The sequence below is a fragment of the Callithrix jacchus genome, chromosome X (assembly GCF_049354715.1).
Source record: "Callithrix jacchus isolate 240 chromosome X, calJac240_pri, whole genome shotgun sequence".
Classification (NCBI taxonomy): Eukaryota; Metazoa; Chordata; class Mammalia; order Primates; family Cebidae; genus Callithrix; species Callithrix jacchus.
Genome location: NC_133524.1, coordinates 104,079,635 through 104,099,130, shown reverse-complemented (window position 1 = coordinate 104,099,130; position 19,496 = coordinate 104,079,635). Strand labels below are relative to the sequence as shown.

At 44.6% G+C, this 19,496-nt stretch overlaps 1 protein-coding gene across 9 annotated transcripts in view; it reads right to left on the bottom strand.

The window, feature by feature from the left end:
• FRMPD3 (FERM and PDZ domain containing 3) overlaps positions 1 to 19,496 on the bottom strand; it is a 148,387-nt gene that overhangs the window by 45,987 nt on the left and 82,904 nt on the right. For 8 of the 9 annotated variants that reach the window (XM_035288125.3, XM_078362994.1, XM_078362992.1 and 5 more), the window contains 3 exons: positions 7,695 to 7,799; positions 3,067 to 3,174; positions 339 to 470 (listed from right to left, as the gene is read on the bottom strand). In XM_035288125.3, coding sequence (XP_035144016.3) covers positions 339 to 470; positions 3,067 to 3,174; positions 7,695 to 7,799 — 345 coding nt within the window. The remainder of the gene's footprint in view (positions 1 to 338; positions 471 to 3,066; positions 3,175 to 7,694; positions 7,800 to 19,496) is intronic. The other variant, XM_078362999.1, reaches the window with a different exon arrangement.

The window sequence follows — 19,496 nt, the reverse complement described above, 5'->3', positions numbered from 1 at the left end:
TTTTCTCCCAGGAAGCAGAAAAATCTATCAAGTGGAGTTTCCAGGAGCCAGGAGACTTTCCATTCATTGCTCCTTATCTCAGCATTCTGGGTGCCATGTGGTGAATCGCCCCACACTCTTCCCCCTAGAGACCAAGACTAATGATCTTTATGCTCTTCTCAGCTCACAAAGGCCATTGCCAAAAGCCTCTGAAGGGGGATAATACCAGCTTTGGGTGAGAACTGCGACTTCTGGAAACTGGCTGAGCATATCATTATGAATTTTCCAGACAGGGAGTGCCTTGGGTCTTCTCTACTAGAGGCCACATGCAAAGCTATGTGGAAAAAAGTGTTACTTACATAAGCCAGGGGTTGCTTGTCCTGAAGAAGCAGAAACTTGTGATTCTGTTCTGGCCCGGCATACTCAAGGACAAGAGCAAAGTGCTCAATGTACCTCAAGGAGAGGCGGTCCTGTAATGTTACCATTACATCCTGTGGGACAGAAAAGAGCCTTGAGAGGGAGATTGGTTCTGGCCTTAAGCTATTCTAAGGACTAAACATGGGAGGGGGGATTAAACACCAAGAAAAGAAAGATAGTCCTGGGGAGAAGGCTGCAACACTGGCCTTTTGGTAGCCCAGGCTGCGACTCACAATGAGTAAAGTGACCGAGTGCCTGCTCAGAGGCCTGGGCCCTGCGGAGAGATGCAGAAGGTTAGAGGTTGGTGTTTCTGAAAAGAAGGTCATGTCTCTCCTCGCTACCTCTCTCCTTCTACTCAGCAAATTATTTTCTAAATGCCGGGCACGGCACTGTATTGGTTCTCCCTTCACTTTCTCTTACAAGTCAGAATATCCACTTGGGTTTGTCTGTCAACTCTTAGGAATGAACAAAAGCAAAAGTGACATATATATGATTAAAAAGTATACTATTTCTGGATTCATAATCTAAATCAAATGACTTGAGTTACTGGCAAAATGTTCATTTGTGACCATAGCTGGTTTTTATAGATGATCAATTTAGCAACCTGAAAAATGTATCCACGCAGAGGAACTATGTCGCGTGTTTTGCGTACAGTCATAAATCTGACTACTTCTGGGTTCCGTCTGCTCTGCTGCCCTACTTTTACTATGAGGGTGTCTGGAAACACAGCAGCGGGGGCTGCACAAATGTCAGTTTTGAGACTTCTGCCACCGATTTGCTGTAACTTTGGCTTATACAGGGCTCCAATGTGTGTGTGTTCATGGAGTCAGCATCTCTCAGCCCCTAAACGCTGGAAAGAATCATGCTCGGGAATGTGAAGCATCCTTACAACTGCGGTTGCCAAACAAGCCCTTCAATGAACACTGAAAGACATTCAGTTATTCAAATGTTAGGCTGGAAATTGGTGGGTACTCGAGAGCATCTCTTTGTGTTGTCCAAGTAGTCACAGAGACGCCAGTGTTGCTGGAGCTCTGTCAGGGACAGATGAGGTTTTCTTTGCAGTTCGGCTGCACTGGGAATGTGGACAGCCAAGCTAGCGATTGCCAACTGGTGTTACAAGTGTAATAGCCCCTGTGCCGGCTGTCAATTCACCCAGGTACCTCTCTGGGACAAGTGGCTTGGCAGCCTGTCAAAGTTCCAATAAGTTGCCAGCACACCCTTCCTGGAGTCAGATTGAGATCACAAACAAGGGGAACACTGCTATCTTGGAAGACTGGGGCCACTTGGACGCCACAATAGAGCTGATGATGTGAGGTGGGGAACTTCAGAGAAGTCTCCAAGGGGAAACAGAGGGCACTAAACACTCCAGCATGGAGATAGAGCCCACAATGGACCTACCAACCCATGAATAAAACACCAAGGAGGATTCTGACACAAAGTGATATTCTCATCTGCGGGAGGCACATTTGGATATCTCCTGGGTGGCTTAGTTCTGTTTCAATGCCCCTTCCCATAGCCTGAGAACTTCAATAGCCAAAAGACCATTCCATGTCACCCTAAGTAGTTTGTTTAGGTCCTAGGTCCCCTGGGGACCTACTTAGGCCTAAGCCTTTCAAAAAAATTCTTCATTCAGGGACTGTCCCACTCCCTGCAGAATCCTTAGCATCTCCGACCCTAAGACATAAAATGCCAGTAGCACATCCAATCATTGGGATGACCTAAAACACCCTTAAACATTTCCAAAAGCTCTCTAAGAGTGGGAAGCAGCAATCCTGGTTGAAAACCACTGGCAAGACCCATTCTGACTACCTGATAACTCCTCTTGGCATGCTGGCTCAGGAGTTTCTTTACTTATAGGGTTACCTTGCTCCCAGTGTGGGAGCCACAGGATACCTGTGGACCAAGCTAGGTTTTCTGGATAGATGCTGTAGTGGCCTGGTAGTTTGGGTAGCATTAGTTGCATTAAAACACTCATTCTGGGAATGGCATTCTCTTTCTGGAGAGAGTCCAGAAGATGCAGGAATGGATATTTCTGTCCCAGAGCAGAGTTGAATCTGGGGGTGAATCATATCATCACTTCTATTCCTAAGGATTAGAGGAAAGTCACTAGGACTTTCTGACACCTGGCTGAGCTGTTAAGAAGCACAGATCAGTAATTGCTCTTCCTGTGAAAAGAACAGCCAAAGGGGCTATGGCTGGACTTTTCAAATCTTGGTTCAATGCTTGAGATCTGATTATTTAAAAAGCTAGGCATAGCTAAGCTAATCTCCCAAGAGACTTCGTTTATTTCTGTGCTTAAACTTGCGTAGGTGTTATTGTATCAATATAAAACACCTTTGCTTTATAAATGGCTTAATGATCTTCATACTCCTTAGTTCCTAAGAATCCTGAAGGACCCCATGTAACACAAACACAAAGCAGTTCACAAATGTAAGTGCACACACACGGTTTAACAATTACTAGCACACAGTTGAGCATGCAAATTTCCACCACCACTCTCATCTGGGACTGTGCCTTATTGCAGCCTTGTGCTAACAAGCATCCAGAGCTTAAAGGCCACCTTACTCCAGTGGCAAGCTGCTATGTGCTGACTCAGAGGAACACAGGACACACAATCGCATATACTTTGGAGAGGGCTACGCTGATCCAGGGGGAGGAGACTGTATGTACCTTAACAGTGGTCCGGCCATCAAATGTGAATGACTTGATCTGCCCATTTTCTAAGAAAACCTTCAGGACGTTGGGGATGAGGAGGAGAGCTTCCTTCTTCATCATTTTCTGTAAACAAGCAGGAAAGGACAAGGGGAGGGGCTCATTTAGAAGGAGGTAGGAAGCCAGAGGAAGGGTGTGAGAAGGGAGAGAGAAAACGAGATGGAGACAGAGAGCCAAAGGTGTAAGAGGACAGAGACAGAGGAAAGAGCAGATCAATAATACATGGGGACCAGAACCAAATTCCCCAGCATGACACAGTCATATCAAAATTTGACATCACAGAGCACCCACATTCTACTGTGGTTCAAACTTCCATAAATCAGAGCACAGGGATCACCACACGTCCCCTGAAGGACTGATGGGAGGCCTCCTTTGGAGTCTACTTTACCCACATGATCTTATCTCTGACTCTTTAAAAAACACCTTCTACAACGATTCTAGACTGATCTTATCTCCTGATTCCTCCCTTTCCCCCAGGCTCTTCACAAGCGAAGATCACTTCCCATCCAGGCCTTGGCTCTGCCTTTTCCCCTCCCTAGGCCCTTTCTTACCTGGCCCCTACCTAGTCTCCAGACTCACGTATTGCTATTGCTAGTACCCACACCTCTAGACCTCTGATGTTTCTTCATCATTCAGGGACTGTCCCACTCCTGCACAACACTTAGCATCTCCGACCCTGAGACGTGAAGTGCTAGTAGCACACCAAATCATTGGGATGACCTGAAACACCCTCAGACATTTTTTTCTCCTTCCTTCCTTCCTTCCTTCCTTCCTTCCTTCCTTCCTTCCTTCCTTCCTTCCTTCCTTCCTTCCTCCCTCCCTCCCTCCCTCCCTCCCTCCCTCCCTCCCTTTCTTCTTTCTTTCTCTCTTTCTTTCTTTCTTTCTTTCTTTCTTTCTTTCTTTCTTTCTTTCTTTCTTTCTTCTCCTTCCTTCCTTCCTTCCTTCCTTCCTTCCTTCCTTCCTTCCTTCCTTCCTTCCTTCCTTCCTTCCTTCCTTCCTTCTTTCTTTCCCTCCCTCCCTCCCTCTCCTTCCTTCCTTCCTTCCTTCCTTCCTCCCACCCTCCCTCCCTCCCTCTCTCTTTCTTTCTTTCTTTCCTTTTTTCTCCTTTCTTTCTTTCTTTTTTTTGAGACAGAGTCTTGTTCTGACACTCAGGCTGGAGTGCAGTGGCACGATCTTGGCTCACTGAAACCTCTGCCTCCTGAATTCAAGCGATTCTCCTGCCTCAGCCTCTCCAATAGCTGGGATTACAGGCGAGAGTCATCACATCAGGTCCTCAGACATTTTCAAAAGCTCTTTAGTAGTGGGCAGTACTGATTCCAATTCAGAAGTTCTCAATAAAAATTCATTAAATAAGGGCTGTTCTCTTTCTCTGAGGACTCTAAAAGAAAAAAAAAGGCTGTTCTCTCTGCCTTTCTCTTTTCCTCTTTGGCAAACTCCTATTTATCCTTCAAAACCCAGCTCAAATATGTATTCTGTAAAGCCTTGGTCTAATATCATGAGATACTTGGATGTGGTTTTTCATGCATTCCTATAGCAATTTATACACACTTCTCACAATGCTTTTACCATATTTTGTTTTGTTTTGTTTTTGAGACAGGGTCTCAGTCTATTGCCCAGGCTAGAGTGCAGTGGTGCAATCATAGCTCAGTGCAGCCTCAAACTCCCGGGCTTAAGTGATCCTCCCACCTCAGCCTCCCAAATAGCTAGGACTACAGGCATGTGCCACTATATCTAGGTAATTTTTTTACTTTTTGTAGCGACAGGGTCTCACTATGTTACTGAAACTCACCTTTATCATATTTTTGAAGGATATTTGTCTTTCACAATCAAATGATGAACTGAGAGCACAAGGACGATGTCTTATTTATCTTTGTAGTCCCAACACTAAAGAAAGTTTCTGGCACATGTTTGGTGCACACTAAAGGGCTGCTAAACGAATGGGCAGTAGATGCTTAATGTGTACTTATTGAACAATCACACACATCCCAACAATTTCCCTGGGCCAACGTCATCATCAGTTCTATAGGAATGGAAAAGCTGCGGAGATAACCAGATTCCCTAAGCCACCAGGCATTCATTGAGCCTCTACTGTATGCGCGACATTATGCTAAGCCTCTATGAGAGCTACAGAAGATTTAAGTCCAGTCTTAAATTTTTGTTATAGTGACTTGGCACACATACACATTATAAAACCAAAGCAAACCAACAGGTATAAGATGGCTAAAGTTTCCTAGATAAGGCAAACTGGATTTTGATTTTGAAGGAGACAGTGGGTATGGATGATTTGAGAAGCCAGATGAGAACAGTCCAGACCTAGAGACTGTCACGGATCATTGACAAAGCATGGAAAGAGGAACAAGCATCTCCTCCTGGGTTGGGGTATGGTTGATAGTTGGGAGGAGCCAAGAGAAAAGCTTGGCTATGGTCAAACCAAGGTGGGAAGTGATAGAATATAAAATTGGAAAAGAGTGACTCCCTGGTCCCCTCCCTAATCTTGAGATGCCTTGCTCCTGCCAGGCCCAGAGGCCTCGGATCCCCCAACCAATGACGCTCGCGGTGGCAGGTTTTATTTAGCACACTGGGTTGGACTCAGATAATTACTTAATTGATTTTGCTTAAAATAGAGTTGGCAAGGAACGCCCACAGGATTTATTTTTGCTCTGGCTGCTTAATAAAGTCTTGGAACATGAAAGGAAAGGGTTGATAGGACAGCCTGGAGTCACCTGGGCCTGGACTCCCCCAGGTCCTGACCTGTGATGAGGCTGCTATGGTCTATACTGGCGGCAGCATGGAGAAAGGTGCTGTTGTAACATCAGGTAATTTCATGAGCGTAGCGAAAGCTGGAAGATTGATGTCTGTCTCTCACCCAGACAAGAGCCTTGCACTATGCCTGGTGGCCTGTCCACGAAAAAGAAGTAACTCTAGGTGGGTCCCAGCTACTCTGTAGCATTTGCATTCAGATTAGACTGGAGTGGGGGCTTGGTTATGCCTGTACCCTAGCTGTGATGCATGGAGAGGGGAATCATGGTGGAGGAAGGAGAGAGTGGAGAAGGGGAAGTAAAAGGGAGAGGAAGAGAGGAGAGGGAAGGGGAAGGGGGAGGAAGGGAAGGAGTTCTTCACTGGGTGGCCTGCCCTTGACTGATTACTCTGCAATGTTGAGATGGGGTAGGATGAATCTGTTAATGCTTCCCAAATCCAAGTCATATGTCCTCTGGGTTTTCGAGCACTCAGAACTCTTTCTGGTGACTTGGATCTCGGGGTCTGTTTCACCCTGATTTGCAGGGACTCAATTTTATTCCTCTTCCCCTCTGCTCACCAATTTCATGTCTCTTAAACCTTTTCTGCTACAATTGACACAGATCCCAATTATCAATTATTCAGACAGCTTGTCCAGTGGGGTCCTGTAGTCCCCTGGGCTTGCCAGCCTTCCTTGTGCAGAGATGGAGGAGGGTATAGACTGATTTTGGGAATGAGAGTGAGGGAAATGGAGATGGAAGACATCTGTATCCTCTATCCCTTCTTCTCAGTGACTCTGCCTCAAATAATATAGAATTGCCTGGCACCCTGCTGATTTCCCTTCTCTGTCTGGGCCTGCTATCTTCTCCCGACAACTGCGGCTGTGCCTCAGTACGTAAATGCCAAGGGCCTTCAGACAGCTCTGCCTGTCACAGTTATCAAAAGCATATGAGTGCCTGTTAGCTCTAGCTATCCCCTCCGCCCTCACCAGGATATCACTAACTTCTGCAGATTCCTGAGGGACTCGGCTAGAATGCATGACTGCTTAACACACTTCTTTTCTGCTCTTCACCTGCTTCTTCTCATTTGCATATCTGGAGCCGACAGTTCATTGCATGTAAACCTCCCAAAGCAGTGAGAAACACTGTGGCTGGCTAAGACACCCCAGATTGGCAGCTGCATGGCATGGGCTATCAAATATTACCTGTCCTTCGAAACAATATCACCCAGTAGTAGATTCTGTATTATCTCAATCGGAACCACTTGTCCCCCTCAACATTGCTGAGAGGTATCCAGTAGCAGGGAACAGATAGTTATTTTGCCTCCCTTCCGGTGCTGAGAACACAGCAGGTGTCTAATAAAAACTTGGTGCCTTAATGAGAGTCTGTATCATTTCCCCTAGGCAGCTTCACTCATCACTGCATGGCCTTTCCCAGTCAAGATGTGGAGTTGCAGGATCACTTAAATGTGAAGAGAGCTCAATTTCACCAGCCATTCATTCCTGGGTCTTCAGGAAGCCATTACTTCCTCCCTGTTTCTGTCAAGTAGCAAGAGATGTGTATGGAGCACTTGCTCTGAGTGTAAGCTACTGTGTTAGGGATAGAAATTTCTCTAAGCATCAGAAGGCTCTTGAGTGAATCAATATATAGTCCCTTTCCCCACAATTCCTGGGGCCTCTCTGGATGTCACATATCCCTCTTCACTCACTACTTTTCCCCCTCCAGCACCTGGATGCTCCCACTCTAACCCATTGGGAAAGCTGTCCACCATAAGTAGCCCCAGAGCGAGAGCTTGACAGCCAGGCAGATTATGGCCAGGGGCTGAGGAGAGGGAGCCGAAGCTGCACTTACTGCATCTGTTTCTCCAACTGCCACCTGTTCAGAAAATCGGACCTTCACAGGATTGGACCTTAGCTTGGCCTTCTTCGCAGCACTGATGAAAGCAGATTTGGGGGACTGGAAAAAGAACAGAAAGCTGGTGAGTTCTCCATCCCTGGGGAAATTCTGACCTTTGTCACATCAGAGTTAAGATGTCCCAGTATACTTTGCATTACTGATCAAGGAGTCAATAAATAAATATCGATTACCTACTAGGTGCAAGGCAATGTGCGATACGCTTCCCTGTATAGTTGGTGTGTTCTGAAAAGGCTGGGCATGGATTGAATTTGGGTAGCTTGAATCCCATTATTAATACTCTAGGCCTAGGGGAGTTTGCAAAAGTTCTTTAGTAATAACAAACATTGAATTTTTATATATTTGTTTTTCTTAATGTGAGATAGACCGAAATGGTGTATTTTTTTATGTCATCTGAATATAAGCATCCCAAAGAATTTACAGAAATGATCTTATTCATCTCACAGACATGCCCTGCCCCTAGGAAGGAGTTACATAGTGAATACTACTTTAGATATGGGAGAAAGTAGACCTAGCAATCCAAAAGGATTTATCCATAGTTACTAGACTATTAGGGAATAGAGATGTGAGATTTAACCCAGGTCTCCTGGCTTCCTAGTTTTGGGTTCTGCACCACTTTGTTTATCCAATTCCGTAAGAAATGGCCAAAAAGTCAGCAAGGCTTTTTTTTTTTTTTTTTTTTTTGACAGAGTTTCACTCTTGTCGCCCAGGCTGGAGTGCAATGGCACAATCTCAGCTCACTGCAACCTCTGATTCTTGGGTTCAAGTTATTCTCCAGCCTTGCCTCCTGAGCAGCTGGGATTACAGGCATGTGCCCCCACACCCAGCTAATTTTGTATTTTTAGTAGAGATGGGGTCTCATCATGTTGGCCAGGCTGGTCTCGAACTCCTGACCTTAGGTGATCCACCTGTCTCAGCCTCCCAAAGTCCCGGGCTTACATGCCACCATGACCGCTGGCTTCGTAGTTCTTGAAAATTCTCCCACAATTTTAGCAGGAAGCATGATTAGCAAACACTGGAAACTAAGCCTTTCCTGGTTGCTCCTTGGATTCTAGCTCCCTGCTGAGCTCTGTATGGCCCAGCAAGCAGGAAATATAGGAGGTGCACTGAGGGGCATCCTCATTGTCTTTAGAGGGGGCATTTATTCATTCATTTGACAAATTTTGTAAGGTCCTACTACATGCCGCACACTGTTCTAGGTGATGAGGTATACAGCAGTAAATAAGACAGACAAAACTCCCTAGCCTCATGGAGTGTCCATTCCAGCAGAGATCAGACAATAAATATCTTTTTGTATATTTACAAAAAGAAGGTAGCAAAGAAGGACAATGAGGAAAAATAAGGCAGGGTAAAGTACTACACAAGAGAATGAGTGAGTTAGGGTGGGAGTGGTGAGGGTATTATTTTAGCAATTTTGAAATATATAATACATTATTAACTGTAGTCACCGTGTTGTGCAGTAGACGCCAAAAACGTATTCCTCCTAACTGAGCCTTCGTACCCTTTGAACAGCATCTCCCCATTCCCTCCCCAACCTCAGTCTCTAGTGATCACTATTCTATGTTCCACTTCTATGATTCTGATTTTTTTAGATTACACATGTAAGTGAGATCATGCGGTATTTGTCTTTCTGTGTCTGGCTTATAATAAAAATAATTATTTCACTTAGCATAATGTCCTCCAAGTTCATCCATGTTGTAGCAAGTGACAGGATCTACTTATTCTTAAAGGCTGAATAGTATTCCATTGTGTATTTATACCACATTTTCTTTATCCATTAATCTGTTGATGGTGGACACTTAGGTTGTTTCCATATCTTGGCTATGGTGAATAGTGCTGCCATGAACATGGGAATGCAGATGGCTCTTTGGCATAGTAATTTCAATTCCCTTGGTTATATATTCACAAGTAGGATTGTGGAGGTTTTTTTTATTTTTTATTTTTGAGACAGAGTCTCGCTCTGTCACCAGGCTAGAGTGCAGTGGCGCAATCTCAGCTCACTGCAACCTCCGCCTCTCGGTTCAAGCAATTCTCCTACATCAGCCTCCTGAGTAGCTGCAACTACATATGCACCACCATGCCCAGATAATTTTTGTATTTTTAGTAGAGACGGAGTTTCATCATGTTGGCCAGGATGGTCTTGATCTCTTGACCTCGTGACCCACCCACCTCGGCCTCCCAAATTAGTGAGATTACAGGCGTCAGCCACCGCACCCGGCCTTAATTTTTTTTTTTTTTTTTAGATGGAGTCTTACTCTGTCGCCCAGGCTAGAGTGCAGTGGTGTGATCTCGACTCACTGCAACCTCTGCCTCTCCAGTTCAAGTGATTCACCTGCTCCAGCCTCCCAAGTAGCTGAGATTACAGGTGCGCATCACCATGCCCAGCTAATTTTTGTAATTTTGGTAGAGACAGGTTTTTACCATGTTGGCCAGGCTGGTCTCAAACTCCTGACCTCAAGTGATCCACCCATCTCATCCTCCCGAAGTGCTGGGATTACAGGTGTCAGCCATGGTGCCTGGTCACTGTGGGGGTTATTTTAGACAGGATGGTCAGAGAAGACCTCTCTGATGATGAGACATTAAGCAGAAACTTAAGGAAGTGAGGGAGAGATGGTCACCAGGCTATCTGGAGAAAAGCTTCTGGGCAGAAACTACAGTAAAGGCCCTGAGGTGAACTGAGGTGTATGAAGAACAGTAAGGAAGGCCAAGGTGGCTGGAGTGGAGTGATGGAGCAGGAGCAGGAGCGGGATGGGAGATGCTCAGAGATGCAGCTGGGAGCTGGTTCATGTAGGACCTTGTAAACCATGGTGAGAACTTCGGATTTCACTCCACTACAGGGTTTTGATTGAACAGGGTCTGGTATGCATTTTAAAAGGAAGCTTCTGGCTGCTGTGTGGAAAACAAGTGTAGAAGGGCAATGGCAAAAGCAGGGAGACCAGTTGGGGGTCTCTAAGTACAATATTTGTAATTGCAATAAAATGGTTAAAACACAGTGGAGGCTTGGGCTAGGATGGTAATGATGGAGATGATGAAAAATGAGTGAATTCTGGATATACTTTGAATACTGAATTAGAGTGATATGTTGACTGGATATGAGGGTGAGAAAAAGGGAGGTGTCAACTGGAAGAATGGCATTGCCATTTACTGGGATGAAGAGGACTAGGGAGTGAATCAGCTTTGGGGCCACTTCAAACCCACCACCCCTATGGGCCTTGCCATGGAACCTAAGTCCTACAATCAGGAATTTCTTTGTGTTAAGGCCCTGAAGGTCCCTGCCAGCTGGGAATATCTTAAGCTATTATCTACCATTTACGCTGCAGTTGAGATTCATTTACCAGATCAGCCACAGGAGGGCAGGGCCCTAAGATATACATCAGAAACAAACGTCCTCATTGTGTCTTGGGCCCTGGTCCCAGCTGTGTTCTTTGTCAGAGCCAGCAATCTCATTCCCTACAGAGGGCAGATTGCAAAAAGCCACTTGTTTCACCTGAGTCCAGCAGGAACTCAAGCAGTGAGTGTCAGTCCTGGCTGCATAGTAGAAATGCTGGAGGAGCTTTTAAAAATCCTGAAGCCCAGACCCCACTGCAGACCAATTACATCAGAATTCCTGGGGGTGAAGTCTGAGCATCATTATTTTTTTCAGGCTTCTGATGATTTCCAAATGCAGCCAAGATTAAGAACCATTGAGCTAAAGGAACCTTAGACTTCTCATCCTGAGCCAAAGGGGCAATTTATTGGCAGCAGACAATATAGCACAATGAAATCCAGGGCTGGAGATCGTTGCAGAAAGTGATTACAGTATTGATTATACATGGAGTTGATAAATGCCTTTGTGTGTTGCACAGCCTGGTGCTACAATCCTGAGCGGGGGCTGCAGGCTGAGGCAGGAGCAAGAGAAAGGGGCAAGATAGATAGAAAGATCTGTAACTATCCTCAGGCAGCTCTGTTTGATTCCATCTCCACAGTCATCCAAAGTTCCACCAAGGTGCCACAAACATGAGGCAAATGGAATCTTCTTTCTACTTGACAGTCACCTTCTTTCTTCTCTGCCATCATCTGCCCTCAGATGCCTGCATGGCACCGTGTGTGGAACAAGGCATCTCTAGAGATCTGAATGGGCTATGCAGTCCAACCTTCATTTTCACATGTGAAACAGAGGTCTGGGAAGAGGATACACTTTACTCAAAGTATTGAAATAATTGAGCAGCAGAGCTGAAACCAGAACCCAGGTTTCCTGAGCCTTGGATTAGTGGTTGTTCCTCCACAGCAGGCTAAAGCTGGGAGTCCATTCCTGATCGTTCATCCACTGGTTCTCATTGTACCTTGGTGTTATGTAATGGACTCAAACAAATGTAGAACCCCAACTGGTATCCTTTTATGTATCCATCATGGTGCAGAGGATGGCATACTTGCTATCCCTACCAAAGATGCGAGATTAGATACTGTCCTAGAGAGTTTCTGTTTGTACCACTGAAAATCAAAGATTCAGATAATTATAGCAGCAGACCACAAAGGAGGAAATGAAATTGTCAATATTTTCAGGGATTATAGTAATTTCCAGGTGTCTGTTTCAGAGTTATTTTCAGCTTGTTGATGCTTTATTCCTCATTGGCCCTTGTCCTCACAGGACATCTTTAAGATGGTGTCTTTAAGATGCCATCCTATTCTCAGTCTTCAGCCTTGATGCTGGTGACTCACTCATTGCCAGCTGGTCTCTGGTAGATGTCATGGAGTCATGTCTAGCCTTATGCTCAGACACAGATGAGGCCTGCTTTGCAGTGTGATATGAGGGGTCTCTCAGAGGCCTCTCTGTCCCACAGCATCTTCAAAGCTTAGCTATGGGGCTTGAAGTTCGTAATATTAGGGGCACTCCTTTGAATTACAATGTTGAGAATTGGGAAGGTCCTGATCAAAATGTGAATGTGGTAGCAGGAAGGCATGATACACTTCACGGGCCAGCAAATTGCAGGCCTGCATGGGCCAAATCTTGCTCACCACCTGTTTTTGTAAATAAAGCTTTACTGGAACACAGCCATGATCCTCATTCATGTATTGCCTATGGCTGCTTTATACTACTACATATGGCCTCCAAAGTCTAAAACACTTATTATATGGCTCTTCAGAGAAACAGTTTGCCAACCCCTGCACTAATTCATAACCATGCACTAACCAGCTGTTTTTAAAACTTGCCTGATGATAAGAATCACTGAGGAGTGCTTGTTAAAGCACAGATGCCTAGGCTCACACCGGATTTTAAAAGTTAGAATCTCTGGAAGAGTGGGGCCCAGAAATCTATAATTGTTGAAGACATCCCAATCCATTAAGCATAGATTAATTGAGTATGTTAAGGCTGGAATGTTTGAGCTCTTCACTGATCCTATTTTTTTCTCCAAGCAGCTGGGAATCTCATTTTGCAACAGGCACCCTTTCTGGCTAAAATAAATTTTGGCTTGAAACACGGGACTAGAATTGCTAAGTACCTCTGGAGCCACTGCAAGCTCCTTGAAGCAAATATGAAGCCAGCAGTTTGGTGGAATAAAGAATATAAGAGAGAGTCTGCCTTTCCTTCAGTGCAGAATTCAGCAGCTGGTTATTTTATGATCATTTAAAATAATTGGTGGCTGTATTAGTACAGATGTCAAGGTTGTGATCAGTCAAATCTTGACCAAAGTCAGGTATAGGGCCAAATATTTTAGAGCAAGATAGGGTCCCGCTTTGGTGACTGAAAAAAATGAAGCTCAGGTTCTTGAAGCTTTGACTGATTCACTCTTCTGCTGGCTGGCTGCCTTTGACACTGAGCCTGCTTATAATCAATTCCTATAGCAACCACTGTGGGAGCCTAGGACAATGGAGGATCATCCTGTTTTCACTGATCACTGCTAAGGGAACCAGGGGACATTCCTTCCCACACTCAAGTCTGCCTAGACATGAACATATCCTCTCCCTGACTTCCAAAGCACACCAGAAACTACACCTGACTGTCTAACCACCTCTCTCCAATATCAACTTCTCCCGCAGTTGGTGGTTCTGTCCATAGCTCCCTGTACATCCTGGGTTTGTTACCATCCTGGACCCACTTCATGCTACTTCCTCTCTGTCCCCATCCTTGGGTCCTCAGTGTCCCTTTGACCAGCTAAATGCCATCACTTTACAGCTTAGTTCAAATTCTACCTTTATCCTGAATCCCTCCCCAACTCCTCCATTTCCCTGGCTGGATTTCTTATAGTACTCCTGTTAATCCACACTACCATCGCTCATCTCCCCAACCAGGCTGTATAAGCAGATTCCATTTTATATTAATATGTCTCCCCCTAGCACCAAGCACATAGTAGACGCGGCATAAAACATATTAGTTGATTGTTAAGATTAATTATGAATTAGTTCATTAATTCAGCATATATGGTTAGAGTGTCTACCATTTGCCAAACACTATACGTCAGGTAGCTCTGTAGAAAATCACTTTCTTTGAGGTGGTTCTGATTACTTTGGCTTTCTTTTTCTGGGAAGGTGGCTCCAAGTAAAGGGTATTCCAGTTCTTTAAGTACAGGCTGTTTTCAGAACCAGAAAACTAGGGTTTCATTTGAAACAGACTGTCTGTGCTTGCTTTACCAGGGTCATACTAGGCCATAATCCAGTACTTTATCTTTTTAGAAATATTTACTGAGTACGTATTGTGTGCCAAGGTCTAAGGGTATCAAGATTAATAAATATCCAGTCAGTCATGAGGACTACTTGGTAATTCAAAGATTAAGGAACACCCTTAAATATGCAGAAGCTTGTTAAGTGGCTATCTATGCAGTATGGTTTGAGGGGCCCTAGGAAAGAACTCCTGTGACCCATCTCCCTAGTTGTCTGCCATGCTATGAGTCGCTCTTACAAAGAAAATGTCATCTGAGATAGACTCTATATAAGAATCACTTGGTGAGCCTTTTTTTTTTTTTTTTGGCAGAGTGTCACTCTGTCTCCAGGTTGGAGTGCAGTGGTGCAATCTTGGCTCACTGCAATCTCCGCCTCCTGGGTCCAAGCGATTCCCCTGCCTCAGCCTCCTGAGTAGCTGGGACTACGGGCACGTACCGTCATGCCCGGCTAATTTTTTTGTATTTTAGTAGACACAGGGTTTCACCATGTTGGCCAGGGTATTCTCGATTTCCTGACCTCGTGATCCGCCCACCTTGGCCTCCCAAAGTGCTGGGATTACAGGCATGAGCCACTGCGCCCAGCCTGGTGAGCCTTTTCAAAAGGCCAATACCAGGGCCTCATCTCCAGAGCTTCTAATTCAATGAGTCAGGGCAAGAGCCCAAGTATCAATATTTTTATGTTTTCTTTTTTTTTTTCCTGTCTCTGCTGCTCGAATGAATCAGAACTGATAGTTTTCAGAGCTTCTCAGATGGTTCTAGTGCATAATCAGGGTCAAGAACCATTACCAAGCCAGGCGCAGTGGCTCACGCCTGTAATCACAACACTTTGGGAGGCTGAGGCGGGCGGATTACTTGAGGTCAGGAGTTCGAGACCAGCCTGACCAACATGGGGACACCTCATCTCTACTAAAAATACAAAAATTAGCCAATGTAGTGGCACACGCCTGTAATCCTAGCTACTGGGGGCGGGGGCTGAAGCAGGAGAATCGCTTGAACCTGGGAGGCAGAGGTTGCAGTGAGTTGAGATGGCACCACTGCACTCCAGCCTGGCTGGTAGAGCGAGACTCGGTCTCAAAAAAAACCCCACAAAAAACAAACAAACAAGAAAGAACCATTACCAGTCACAGTATGTAGGAGTAGCTATTAAGCTATTATCGACCACAGAATGTAGGAGCTATTTATAGAAAGAGGCTTGCAGATTGTCTGGTCCATTGTTTCCTAAATTTTTATTACAAAAACAGATTCCTGGGCCACATTCTGGACTTATCAGGGGATTGTCTTCTGGAAGAAGTGGTAATCAAGCTTTAATATGACAAGAGTTCAGTAAGAGGCAGGTCTCCTCACACCCAGGAGATACCAAGTGCCTGCTGTCAACACAGTATTATTTTCTGTGATGTAGGAGGTATAACATGAAACACATGTTGGGGTGTTCAGGAAGCTTTCAGTATGGCTAAAGTGAGAAGATCTCTCAGTGGAGTCTTGTTAATGTAGTTATGTTCTATAACATTTCCATGAACACTGAATTAGTGAATAATGAACTGTTGCTACAATATTTCACATAGATTATGGTGTTAAATTTTAAAAACAACTCATCCTAGTAGCTTCTGTGTTCTTTATTTTACAAAGAGAAAATGAAGCTCACAAGTGTTAAGTGACTTGCCTGAGGCCACTCCACTCACAGGTGCCAGAGTCAAGATTCCAACCCCGTCCGACTGGCCCCAGCACTGCAGTTTGCTTCTTGTACTACACTGCACTGCCCCCTATAGTCTCCATCCTCTGATTACCTCCGTATGGGAACTGACACAAGAAGGCAGAGAATCACCTTGTCCCACCTTGGCTGGGAACGTGTGCATTGGGTAAATCAGAATTTTCACACTCTGCACATGTCTGCAAATGACCAGGGAGGTGCCGTGAGTATTGATTTTGGGGGTTATAAATAAATTGTAGGGAGTAGGCAAATTTGCAAATAGGGAATCTGCAAATAATGAGAATCGACTATACATGTATGCAAGGCTGACATTCAGTCAGGATGGCCATACCAATTGCAAAATATGGAAAGATTCTTTCACACTGATTGGTAAGAAGGCACGGCCCTAAGCTTCCTGGATGCCACCTGATCTCTCCTTCTGGAGCTCCTTACAAACATAGATCAACTAAAGGATTAACATCTGGCACAAGTAGGAGGCCTGCAGGACTCTGCTCTGGAGCTATTGCCGGCTTATATTTTGACTGGGTTGACTCCTACTGTACAGGTAATTAAATGTTTTGACAGTTACTCCTGTGTGTATGTGCTCATCCACTTCTATGCTCCAAGGGTTTGGAGAGCACAAGGCTGAGAATTAGAATGTAAGCTCGGTGAGGGCAGGGACCATGTCTGTCTTGTGCACTGCTATATTCCCAGACTAGAAGAGTGTGCAGAATAGTAGGTATTTGATAGGCTTGATGAGTGAGTGAACAAATTAGGGAAATGCTCATTGAGATTAATTAGGCAAAGCAGTTTGGAGAACATGAGTATCAAACCAGGTCTTAAAAGAAACAGACATGTATTAGAAGAGATGTGGAATAGCACAAGGACAAAAGTCCATAGGGCAGTAAGACCTAAGAAGAAAATGTTCCTAAGAAGGAGAAGGAAATCAGCTTGACCACAGCAAAGGGGCCATGGGTTGGGACCTGCAGAGTGAGCAGAACAGGGAGTAAGGGAATGTTGGAGGCACTGGGATGGGAAAGTTGAGATGGAGATTGGGGGGATGTTAGGCCCTTTGCTTTGCACCTAAGTTTGGACACTTGATTTTAGGTTAGGTTGCTTTGATGGCTGGAAGCTGGATTTCCTTAATTCCTTCAACCAATATTTATTGGCGCCTACTCTGTGCCAGGTGCTGGGGATCCAGTAGTAACAAAACATAGTCCCTACCCTCACGGAGCTGACATTCTAATGAGGGACAGAGAAAATAAACATGTAAATATAATATCTCATGGGAATGTAAAATGGCACAACCGCTTTGAAAAACAGTCTGGCAGTTTTTTTAATAGGCTAAATATACACTTACTATTTGACCCAGCAATCATACGCCTGGGCATTTATCTCAGAGAAATGAAAACTTATGCCCACAAAAGTCCTGTACACAAATATTATAGCAGCTTTATTTGTAGTAGCCAAAAACTGGAAACAACCCACATGCCTTTCAATGGGTGCACGATTGAACAAACTGCGGTACATCCACACCATGGAATACCATGAACTTCTACTCAGCAATAAAATGGAACAAAATATTGATACATGCAGTGAGTTGGATGAATCTTGAGGCATTTTGCTAAGTGAAAAAAGCCAGTCCCCAAAGGTTACATACTATATAATTATATTTATATTTTATTTATTTATTTATTTTTGTTTATTTATTTATTTTGAGATGGAGTCTTGCTCTGTTGCCCAAGCTGGAGTGCAGTGGTGTGATCTCGGCTCACTGAAACCTCTGTCTGCCATGTTCAAGCAATTCTCCTGGCTCAGCCTCCTAAGTAGCTGGGACTACAGGTGCACACCACCACACCTGACTAACTTTTCGTATTTTTAGTAGAGATGGCTTTTCACCATGATGGCCAGACTGGTCTCAAACTCCTGACCTTGTGATCCACCCACGTCGGCCTCCCAAAATGCTGGGATTACAGGTGTGAGCCACCATGCCCGCCCTTTTTGTCTGTTTTTTTAGAGAAGTGGTCTTGCTCTATTGCCAAGGCTGGAGTATAGCGGTGCTATCAGCTCACTGCAGTCTCCAACACCTAGGCTCAAACAATCCTGCTGCTTCAGCCTCTCAAGTAGCTGAGACTACAGGTGTGTACTAGCACACCTGGATAAATTAAAAAGAAAATATTTAGAGATGAAGTGTCACTCTATATTGTTCAGGCTGATCTCAAACTCCTGACCTCAAGTGATCCTCCCACCTCAGCCTCCCAAGCAGCTGGAATTCCAGATAAGAGCCACACTGTCTTGCTTCCATTTATATAATATTTTTGAAATGATAATATTACAGAAATGTAAAGTGGTTGGCAGGGATTGGGGGTAGGAGGTGAAGTGAGTATGGTTATAAAAAGACAACATGAGGAATCCTTTTGGTGATAGACTTGTCCAGTGACTTTTAAAAATTTTAAATGTTTGTGGGTACATAGTAAGTCTATATATTTGTAGCAAACGTAAGAAACTTTGACACAGGCATGCCATGTGTAATAACTACATTATGGTAAATGGGGTATCTTGACTGTGTTTGTGGACATATAAACCCACATATGATAAATTCATATCGAACCATATACATATGTTGTATCATTTTTCCTGGTTTTGCTATTGCACATAGTCTTTGTTTTGTATTGTTTTATTTTGTTTTTTGAGATGGAGTCTCACTCTGTCACCCAGGCTGGAGTGCAGTGGTATGATCTCAGCTCACTGCAACCTGTGCTCCTGGGCTCAAACGATTCTGATGCCTCAGCCTCCTGAGCAGCTGGGACTACAGTGCGCTCCACCATGCCCAGCTAACTTTTTTTGTATTTTGTGTAGGGACAGGATTTCACCATGTTGGCCAGGCTGGTCTCAAACTCCTGGCCTCAAGTGATCCACCTGTCTTGGCCTCCCAAAGTGCTTGGATTACAGATGTGAGCCACTGTGTCCAACCTATGGCACATAGTTATGTAAGATATAACCACTGGGAGAAACAGGGTAACAGATACATGGTATATCTCTGTACTATCGCTGCAACTTCTTGTGAGCTATAATTATTTCAAAAGAAAAGATAAAAATATAATATTTCAGCTCTGATGAAGAAGTAAGCAATATCAGGAGATAGTGACAGGTAGATGCTATTTTAGAAAGAGTAGTCAAGGAAGGCTTCTGCAAGAAGGTGAGATTTGATAAGACCTGACTACCAAAGTAAACCCACACTGGGTCTATGATCAGAGTAGTCAATTCTAACCACACATCAAGCATGTTTTAGTGCGAGAACTGGTGGTCATTTTCAAGACAGGAGAGTGGGAAGTTTGGACTGACTGCCCACTGCCCACTAGGCAACTGCACGTGTGCAGCAAAGTAGTGGGGAGGGGACTACTGGTAACAACA